The sequence below is a fragment of the Haliotis asinina genome, chromosome 13 (genome assembly GCF_037392515.1).
Source record: "Haliotis asinina isolate JCU_RB_2024 chromosome 13, JCU_Hal_asi_v2, whole genome shotgun sequence".
NCBI lineage: Eukaryota > Metazoa > Mollusca > Gastropoda > Lepetellida > Haliotidae > Haliotis > Haliotis asinina.
In genome coordinates this window covers 8,887,786-8,898,964 of record NC_090292.1, presented here as the reverse complement: position 1 = coordinate 8,898,964, position 11,179 = coordinate 8,887,786, and the positions used below count along the sequence as shown (strand labels likewise).

Below are 11,179 nucleotides of genomic sequence, written 5' to 3'. Positions count from 1 at the left end.
ATGGACCACATCATGAGGGCTGAATACATCCAATCCCCTTCGAGGTACTTTGCTCTTCTCCAGGATGAATGTTATAATGTGAAGGACGTACTCATCATCCATGAGGACCTCATCTGTGTCACTTATACCGTTCGTAAGTCGGAATCCTCCAAAGAGACAAAAGTCAAGACACCCAAGGCCGTCCCTCCTAAATGGGTGGTGATACCACCACCAGGGACAACCCCTGCCGCCACGATGACGAGGAAGACACAGAAGGAGGAGGAGGTGGTGGTGGTGGTCAGCAAGAAGAAGAAGAAAACACCCACCAAGAAGACCCTGGTTAATCCTAAGGATACCCCTGCCACGGCTCCTCCAAAACAAAAGAAACAGAAGTTGGAGGAGAAGGTTTCCGTCAAGACATCCCCTAAGAAGGTGTCCAAGAGTATCTCTCCCAAGAGTGTCTCTCCCAAGAGTGTCTCTCCCAAGAGTACTTGTCTCAAGAGTACCCTTCCCAAAGGTACCCCTCCCAAGGGTACCCTTCCCAAAGGTACTCCTCCCAAAGGTACCCCTACCACGAAGAAAACGAAGAAGAAGAAGGAAGCCCCTACCATCCCCGCCACCACCAAGGCAGCAGACCCACAGAGTGTCAAGAAACAGATGACGTCTGATGTGCTGTGGAACAATGATCAGCAAACTGTTGATGTCAGCCCCGACAAGTTAGCCTCTCCTGCTAGCCCCGACGCAACACCCCACGATGAGTTGCCTCCTGATCTACAAGACTTGTATGATCTACTACCGATGCTGTCACCAGAGATGCCACCGTCGACTGTCCCCATGACTGATGCAAAGCAGACAACAACAACATCAACAGTGTCAGGGGAGACTTCCGCCGACACGTCTGCTCATTCAGGTCTGATGACGACAGATCCCATGATGACATCCGTGATGGCTCCAGAGACGACTTCATCCGAGACGACTTCATCCGAGATGACTTCATCCGAGATGGCTTCAACCGAGATGACTGCATCAGAGATGATGCCTCCCGAGGACTATCCAGACATTCCCATGTTTAACGATGAAAATCATTTTCATCCTGGACAAATGGACTTTCTACGTTGTTCGACTTGTAATCCCCATTTGAACTGGTGGTGATCTGTTGTTGTTGTTGTTGTTGTGGTTCACAAGTTGTTGGTGTTGTTCCAATAAAATTCAACGTGAATGGTTTGAATGTGTTGTATATATCTTCAAGGTTCATCGATCCTTGAGGTCATTTCTGGTGTCACCTGCAGAGCGATAAGACGTATGTCAGGGACACTGTCAGGGGCCATGTCAGGGACACAGTCAGGGACACAGTTAAGGGGCGACGACCTGGTGGATGCCATGGTCACCCCACTCACGTTACGTCATCCTTTTACCATGTTGATTGCAGGCCCTACAGGGTCGGGTAAAACGTCGTTCGTCAAAACGTTGCTGGAACACGTGTTTCAACCAGGGATTCTCGATCTATCCCCTCAGGGGATCGTTTGGGTGTACAGTGAATGGCAACCCATGCACGAAGATTTGGAAGTGTTGACATCAAAGTTAAACCTTCCCCTGACCTTTGTGCAAACCATGAGCGAAGCCAACGCGCAGTTACCTGCAGCAGGGTCTGTTGGGGCTGGGGGTGGGGGTGGTTTGCCTGCACCCCACTGGTTGATCATTGACGATTTGCTGGGCGATCATAGCAAAGAGGAAGAGGCAGACGTGTTGCGATGGTTTACCAAGAAAAGTCATCATCGCAACACGTCCGTGTTGTACCTGACGCAAAACCTCTTTGCCTCAACACCTCATCATCGCACCATTAGTTTAAATGCTCACTATTTGGTGCTGTTTAAAAACCCGAGAGATGCCTCTCAAATGGATCACTTGGCTCGACAAATCTTTCCAGGACAGACGGCTTTCCTTCGAGAAGCCTACGAGGATGCCACCTTGGCTCCTTATTCCTATCTGTTTCTGGACTTGAAACCCACCAAGGCCAAAGAGCATCGTGTGCGTACACATCTCTTTCGCAACCCCACCACCCTTTACGTTCCCAAGTGATAAATAGCGCTGACTGTCGACCTGACCCATCAGTTGAGTCTGACCTGCCATGGGAAACAGACGAAAACAGACCCAGCCCCGCAAACGTGCTGTTGTTGCCACAGGCTTGTTTAAACCCGCTCATAAAACCCTCCCCACCACCTTGGGACGTGATCCCACCGAACGTCATCGCTCGGGTGTACAACGGTTGTACGAAAGTCTCAGGACACCTCCTGCTTCCTCCTCCTCCTCCTCCTCTGCCAAACCCAGAAGACCTTCCTTAAAAGAGTTGTACCCCGCCACTCCCACCATGGCGGCAGCAGCAAACACGTTTGTCCTGTCTATACGCATCGTGCTTCACCTGCCGTCACCTTGTCGCCTCCTTCTTCTTCTTCTTTTGATGCCACCCCTTTGTTCTCGTCGTCGCCGTCTCCTACCATGATTCAACCCTTTCAACCCTTGACGTCTCCGGCCATGATTCAACGACCTCGTGCTCCTAGCTCCACCAAACCGACACGCTCCAAACCGACGACACGCAGAAGAGTCAAACCCATCCGCCTTGTGAAACGCTTGCCTTTGGCAGAGAGTGTGGCTATCAAGGACGTCATCAGCTGTTGCAATGGTTTGCCATCGCCGTGAGAAATATGCGAGCAGGGCGTGTTCCTTTGAAAACGCAACACAAGACCTGGCTGTTGAGACACCAAGACGTCTTGACCAAGATCACCAATCCACGTTTGCCTGTGGATGAACGTCTGAATTACCTGATGAAACGCAGTGGCAGTGGAACGTTGGCAGGCGTGTTGACACGCATTTTGTTGAACTGGCAGTCCTACCTGCAGGAGGAACAACAGAAGCGACAACACCCAAAGCGTCGCCAAAGGAAACCTCAAGGGAAACCTCAAAGGCAGCCTCAAAGGCCACCTCAAAGGCAGCCTCAAAGGCAGCCTCAAAGGCAGCCTCAAAGGAAACCTCAGGGGCGTCGTCACTCCACGAAACAGACCAAGAAGGGCAACAACAAGAAAACAGACCCAGGGGCAGCCTTGACCCGCTTGGTGTTACGAAGCCAGAAGAAAAAGAAGAACAAGAAGACAACGGCATTACTCCCACTTCCTCCACCAACGCTACCCTAAATAAATAGAGGTATCCCATCCTTATCCTCGTCAGTTCCATGGTAGCAGCAGCAGCAGCAGGAACATCATGTCTGCCCGTTTGAAACGTCACAAAGAAGCACTCTGTCATGTGTGTAGTCCTACAGCAACACCAGCCTGCGACAGGCTATTTTGAAACATGCTCCGTCTGAACTGATTCAAGCCATCTGCGAATGTGTGGTGAATTTGTATGGAGGTAACATTCCCATGACAGCACAGCAACGCCATCGTTTACAAAAGCATGGACCCCTCATGCATACGTTGATGAAAAAGAAAGTGTCTGTGGCCAAGAAACGTAAACTGTTACAACAGAAAGGCAGGGGATTGGGTCTCTTGTCTGCCTTGGCCTCGGTGGTGGGTCCTTTGGTGTCTGGTCTGTTGGGGCGATGATCATAAATACAGGGAACCTCTCGGATTGGGGTTAGTTGTCTCTGCACCATGATGAAGCATGCACGGAAAATGGTGATGGTCCCCGAAGAGGTATGGCAAAGTCTGCAAGACGAAAAACGACAACGTCATTTGCTCAAGTCCAACCTGTTGGAACAGAAACGGTTACACACGCTTCACGATATGGATACCCTCGTTCGTGATGACACGATTCCCTTCAGGGACAGAGAGCAGCAGTATAACACCTTGTTGCAACAGATGTTGGCGTTTCAAGACAAAGCAGCAGCTGCAGCAACAACAACAACAACAGCACGACGCACCAGCCACACGCAACCATGGAATGGAATCCCTGCCAACACCAGTCAGGAAGGAACAACACCCCTCGGGAAAGGAGGGACTCCTCCCCTCCTAGCTGCTCCCCGTAAGTACGGTTTACTTACTGAGTCACACTCTGGCCTGTGTAGAGGTCGCCTAGAAGTCTTAGGTCTACAAGTCTTAAGACTAAGAGAGCTGTCTTAGACCCCCTAAGCATGGAGAGCGCGAAGCCGGTTACAGAGTCACTGACTCATGTTGGGTTTTTTTATTCTTTTGTTTCAGAACACTCCTCCTCCTCCTCCTCCTCTGACCTCATTCTGAATGACGTGGTGCAAACGATTCCTAAAACGCTGCAAGCCAAGGCCAAACAGTTGATGGCACGGATACAAGCCCATCCTGACTTGGGTTGGAATGAAAACGGTCAATTTGTGGTGGAAGGGGAACCCATGCCTGGGACTCACATGGTGGATCTCATCCATGATCTGGTGCGACAACGTACCAAAGCAGATCCTCCACGGGGTTGTAACGTTCTGGCTCAGTATCTCGCTTCCAGCAACGTCCCTCATGAACTGATTGGCAACCCTCTCCGTTGGTCCTGGATGATGAAAACAAAAGGATCAGCATCCAACACCCAGCAACCTGGCACACGACAGGCAACACCACCTGACACCCCTGTCAAACGTCCAGGAGGAGAAGCCTTGTTTTTAACACCACCTCAATCGAATCTTGCTGGCGTCAAGAAGAAGAAGAAGAAGACAGAGACTCCCTCTTCCCCTCTGAACCGAGTGCGTCAATGGATTGACTTTTAATCATAAAAGAGAGCAGAGGGTGACATCTACAACAGTGTTAGCATGAGACGTCCCAAGAGAAACAACAACAACAGCAGCAAGTCCTCCTCCTCCTCTTTGTCGCCTGCCTGGGCACGATGGCTTCACCATACTTATTACGATCCCAAACATCCGGCAGGCTATGGAGGGTGGCGTGGTTTGTGGCAAGCAGCAGTCAAACAGCAAGCCGTGGGATCCCAGAAAGGGAAACCCCAGAAAGGGAAACCCCAGAAGGGGAAACCCAGAAGGGGAAACCCCCACTCACGCAACATCAGGTTCGACAATGGTTGAAAACCCAGGACACGTACACCTTGCACAAACCTGCCCGACGATCCTTTTCCAGGGATCATTAGCGTGTGAGCGGCATGGACGAATTGTGGCAAGCCGATTTGAGCGACCTCCTCGTCTATCAGAAAGAGAATCAAGGTTACCGGTATCTGCTGTGTGTCATCGATGTCTTCTCCAAAATGGCTTGGGTGCAACCCATGAAGTCCAAGACCGGCACCACGTTGATCGAAGCCTTTCAACGAATCCTGAAACAAGCTGAAGGACGTGTGCCCTCCATGTTGCAGACGGACAAAGGGACCGAATTTGTCAATAAACCTTTCCAAGCCTTCCTCAAGAAACAGGACATTCATTTCTACACCAGCCAAAACCCAGAAAGCAAAGCCTCGGTGGTGGAACGTTTTCAAAGAACGTTGAAAAACCGTATGTGGCGTTATTTCACTCAACATGGAACACGTCACTACCTCAAGGCTTTACCCCAGCTGATGCATGCCTACAATCATCGCATTCATCGCACGATCGGACAGCGACCCGTGGATGTGCATCCCCACAACCCTTACGACGAAATTCGGGTGTTGGATCACATGGAGTGCCAGAAGGAATGGCAGAAGCAACGTCAGCAGAAGCAGAAGCACCATCAACACCAGCATTCTCTCTTGTTACCTGGGACCCGTGTTCGCTTGAACAAGACCAAAGGGACCTTTGACAAAGGGTATCTTCCCAACTGGACCAGCGAATTGTTCACCGTGGATCGCGTCGTGAAAGGGCGTGTGCCTCCTGTCTACTGAGTGAAAGATGATCATGGAGAAGTGCTCCAAGGCACCTTTTACCCCGAGGAACTACAACCCATTCAGAAAACGGATGACGTGTACAAAGTCGATCAGGTTTTGAAATGTCGACGGCGTCAAAAGAAGGACGAAGTGTTAGTGAGGTGGTCAGGTTACCCGGCCAGCTTCGATTCATGGATCCCTGCGGCTCATTTGGTCTTTTAAATAAGGGTGGCATCCCTCTGTCACCGTCATTTGGGTCATACTCCCTGCCCAATCATGCAGAGCGAACCCAGGCTCAGGTGCAAGGAGAACAACAACAAGGCTTCCTCCTCCTCCTCACGTTGGTGTTGTTTTGGCATGGACTTGCCACGCAGTGAAGTGGTGTTTTTCTCCCAAGTGTTGCTGATATATGGCGTGATCGTCATGAGCATGGTTCAGTTGGCATTGGATCACGGTGAGAAACAGTTGTGGACAGCGTTGTTGGCCAGTTCGTTGGGATACTTGCTCCCACAACCCACGTTGGTATCATCGTCGCCGTCATCGTTGACTTCTTCTTCTTCTTCTGCTCCTGCTGCCGCCACCGCATCTTCGACTCCCTCCGTGTCCAGTCTGGTTCCCTAAGCGCAAGGATGGCCATGTCCTTGTTTTCCTCCAAGCGGGACTTTTACGTCACCTTACCCAGCGATGCGTCCATGGATGTTCATCCCGACAACAAGGTGAACCATTACGAAGTCAAACTCCCCTTTCCCATTCAAGTGAATCGTCAAGAGTGGGAAGTGGGCGTCAGTGAACTTCATTTTCCCATGACGTGGTACAACGTGTCGTACCCCTTCAACTGGTTTGTGCTTCGCGTGAACTTGGTACGGCTGACCAGGATTTACAGTTCAGGAGCACCGGATGCGACCGTGACCGAAGAGACCTCAGGCATCATACGAGCCGTCAGTGAAAAGGTGATCATTCCCGAAGGCGTGTATTCCGCTCGAGAACTGGTCCAGAGACTGAACATCCTGCTTCAGCGTGCCTGTGCACGATTGTTGGAAAAGCATACAGCTAATGTGTACCAGGCGGATGCCAGAGGTCGTTACACCGTCACCGTGAACTACCCTAAAGAAGAACTCCGATTTGAAATGCGCGGCCCAACGCACGTCAACTTTTATGCTCCCACACCGAAAGACATGTGCAGGGCCATCTCGGGTTCTTCCTGCAAAACAGCCTCCCAACCAGACCACGATGCCATCAGGTCTGCCTACACCACTCAACTGGTGTTGCCTGTTTCCTTGGTACGCATGCTCGGATTCATGCAACTCCCCGTGGTCGACGAAGCAGAGGAAATAAGTCAAGTCTCCACTTACCCTGTCCAAGTGAGTGTGTTTGACCGTCCTCTTGTGGTGGGAGAACAGGAAGCCGACCATCTAGCTGGCTTTGATACGGTGTACGTCTACTCGGATGTGGTAGAAGATCAAATCGTCGGGGATACCATGGCTCCCTTACTGATGTATGTTCCCGTATCTCGTCGAATGATGGAAGACAGCGTCGTGATGAAAACTCTCCAGCATGTACGCTACATGGGATTGCGTCAGGGAACCACGGATGCCATTCAAATCTATTTAATGGATGACATAGGACGACCCGTGCCATTCCAGAGTGGGAAGACCATCGTGACACTCCATTTCCGTCCCCGTCGTCTGGGCACGTACTGACATGGTAGGACATCAGTGTATCCGACACCGGTGCAGCAACAACTGCAACAACAAGGACGAGGTTTAGCCGTGTACCGAGGTCGCATTCATCAACGCGGGAGAGGTCTCGGAAACATCTTGGGAAGCTTGGGCCGTTCAGCCCTCTCCATGCTGAAGACGGTGGGAAAATCGGCTCTCAAAACCGGTGTGAAGATGCTGCCAGGCTTAGTGCAAGATATTCGTTCTGGACGTCGTAGTGTACGGGACAGTTTGAAACATCATGGAAAACAGGCCTTACTGACCACCTTGCAGTCACAGTCATCACCGGCACACAAAAGAAAACGAAATCCGTCATCTGGTGCCATAAAGAAGAAGAAGAAGAAGAAACAACAACAAAAACGTCAAGCTTTGTTTTGAGTCGTCATGGAACTTTGTGACATTGGACTTGACATAAAAGGATCATTCCCATGAACAAGGATCAGTTCAACACCAGACACGAACCTGTCAAGACCTGTTGGGCAGACCTGCCAAGATGATGCGCCGGGATGCTTGTGAATGTGCCAAGTCATAGTTGGATCTCTTTTCGGTTCCCCCTGTGGTGACGTCAGTTCAAGAGGGTCAGTGGATTCGATACAGTCCTCTGGCACCCCCTTCGGTGGCGGGTCCCCTCCAGTTTAACATTGCCAACCCTGTGAATGCGTACATCGATTTGAATCAGTGTTACCTTCGCATCGGCCTCAAAATCAAGAATACCGATGGCACGGATGCCACTCATGATGGGGATGACCGACTCGTCATGTCCACGGTGAACAACATGATGCATTCCCTCTTTCGAGAAGTGCGTGTGCAAGTGGGACACAACCAGTTGGAAATCACCCCCTCTAGGAACCTATCCCTACCGAGCCTATTTGGAAACGTTACTGAGTTATGGGAAGGCAGCCAAAGGGACGCATCTCCAGTGCCCAGGATGGTACACCGATGAAGCTGGAAAAATGGATGACTTCAATGCCGTCGCTCAGAATGTCAATGCAGGACTCGTCGCACGACGGCGGGTCATTTTACCCACCCGAGAAGTGGAACTGACAGGACGTCTCCACTGTGACCTGTTTCTCCAAGACCGGTACCTGGTGGATGGCGTCCCCATGAAACTAGAACTGATTCGGAGCCCGAGTGATTTCTACTTGATGAGTGCTGGAGATGTGGAATGTCGATTTGAACTGACCAAAGCCGAGTTTTACGTACGCCAAGTCAACATCGATCCTGCTATACGGGAACAGCACGTGAAACACATGTCACCAGGAGTCACGGCCAAATATCCTTTGACCCGAGTCCAAGTCACGGCTCACGACATTCCAGTAGGAGGGCGCGATTTCCACAAAGATCAACTGGTGGGAGGACAACTGCCCAAACGCGTGGTGTTGGGACTGGTGGACAACGATGCTTTTGCCGGTAGCAAGGAAAAGAACCCCTTCCATTTCAAACACAACAACGTGACCAGTCTCAAACTGAAACTCAATGGCCAGGAAGTGCATGGCACAGAAATCAAAAGTGACTTTCAGAACAACAGTGGTTCGCTCAAACAGTTGTACATGAACCTGTTTCGCAACACGGGACACCTGTGGCAAGAACATCCCTGCAACCTCACCCTAGACGAGTTCAGGAACGGATTCACCCTGTGGGTGGTGGATTTGACGGCAGATCTGGGAGCAGACGAAGGTCATAACTACCCACGACACACAGGCAAGTTGGGACTCGAACTCCAGTTTGCAGAACCCTTACCGCGTCCGGTCACCCTCGTCTGCTACGAGTAATACGAAAGCGTGTTGGAAATTGATCTGTTCCGCAACGCTCTGATGGTCTAAGGATGGATGGATTGACGACCAAGGACTTGAACGCCTACGTCCAACAGGACCCCCTGCTGCGACCCCTTTACCAAGGGACTTTTGCCCGAGATCACTTTGCCATCACCGTGCTAAGTGAACGACACGGACCTTATCCTAAAGCTTACATCGTCAACACGGACCCCAGTCATCTCCCGGGACAACACTGGGTGTGCGTGTATCGTCCAGCACCGGGTGTCTTTGAGTACTTTGACAGTTATGGCGTCCCTACCCACTACTATGGACCAAGGTATTCTATAAGTGATCCCACCCAACTGCATCCAGACGTTCGGTATGTCATGGCCTACACAGGATGGCTCGCACAGCGGTGGAATGTGAATTCACTTCAACCCTGGTTCAGTAGCTCTTGCGGAATGTACTGTTTGTTTGTCCTGGCTCATCGTGCCCGTGGATGGACTTTCGACAACGTGATGGAACAGTTTGATCCCTTCAACACCCTCGTCAATGAAGAACGTGTGAAACGCTGGTTTCAACTCACACGCCTACCAGACAACAACAACGACGTCCAGGATCCACAGCCCTGTCAAACATGTTGTTCTTATGGTTCTGATGTTATGATGTTCTCTTCATGTTCGAGTTCCTACCATTTGTAGACAAAAGATCAGGGACGCCCCTAATCCTGACTCTTTTGTCACCATGGTTCTTGTTAGCAGGGGAAATAAAACGTTGAAAAAAAAACAACACACATGTCTTGTTATGATTGTCATAGCATGAAAGCATTCTTTAGAGAAAGTTGGATGGCCCTGAAAAGGGCCGTTTTTTTTCCGTTGTGATGATCACAACGACCACAGGGGCGGTATCATGCACTGGCACGGGTGAATGGTTATCTTGGTTGAAAGTATCTTTCAACACCGTGCCGCAATACACGCATTGAAAAGTCCCGCTGTAGTCATTCGTGCCCTTGCCATACACGGGCAACCCTCCCTGGCATTGGCGACACTGCCAAGCTGGCAAGTGTCGCCATGATGGAAAAGCCGGTGGTGGTGGAGGGATGGGCGCTGGCGATGGTGGGGGTGTCTCCACGGATATCAGTTCTAGATCCCAGTTTTCTTCCATGGTTGTCCGCTGTCGTCTTCCTCCTCATCTTATATAACAGAACTCAACCAATCACAAGACAACACCTCACGACCATGACGTCACGACCTCACGCGCCATGATGATGTCACGATCTCACGTGCAAGCACGACGTCACGGCTGTGACGTCGTCGAGGCTATATAAACGTGGCCATGACTAGTCACCCTCACATATCGCCGACTCCTTGTGTGTGTGACGAAGATATGGATACACGTAAAGTGAAAATGGATCGACCAACCCCTTACCGAAGAAACTGTGGACGAAAACAGTGTCTCCAGTGCAGCCCGAAGAAGGAAGAAGAAGAGAAAGAAGGGACAACGCCCCTCATTCCTACCACCACCACCACACCCTCACCACCACTAGAACCGACCATCAAGATTGAAGACGGTGGCGACGACGACGACGACGGAACGACGGGAGCTGGCACGACAGCGCGACCACCACCACCAACAACAACAACAACCACCGCGAGAACAGGCACTACAGCCAAGAAAACAGCCAACACGGAAATGGTGCCATTACAAGAATTAGCAGACCAATGGCGATTCATCATGTGCCCTACCTGTCTGAAAGCCCGTCCATCCGATCGATACGATGTCGTCCCCACAGCCAAGTTTTACGTATGTCTCTATTGTAGTGGGGGTGTCCCCAAAGGAACGCAATCCCTCCACGATGACATTTGTCCCGGCAAATATGTTTTCCGAGGACTCCAACTCATCTGTCGATGCTGACTGTGAAGCATCCACACCTCACGG

General features: G+C 50.9%; 2 protein-coding genes across 2 annotated transcripts; both read left to right on the top strand.

Moving 5' to 3' along the window:
- Positions 1-1,131, top strand: LOC137260417 (proteoglycan 4-like). The gene has a single exon (XM_067798078.1). The coding sequence runs from the start codon at positions 1-3 to the stop codon at positions 1,129-1,131; it is 1,131 nt and encodes a 376-aa protein (XP_067654179.1).
- A 7,309-nt stretch (positions 1,132-8,440) lies between these two features.
- On the top strand, positions 8,441-9,259 carry LOC137260416 (uncharacterized protein F54H12.2-like). The gene has a single exon (XM_067798077.1). It carries the CDS (start codon positions 8,441-8,443, stop codon positions 9,257-9,259), a length of 819 nt encoding a protein of 272 aa, XP_067654178.1.
- The last annotated feature ends 1,920 nt before the right edge of the window (positions 9,260-11,179 follow it).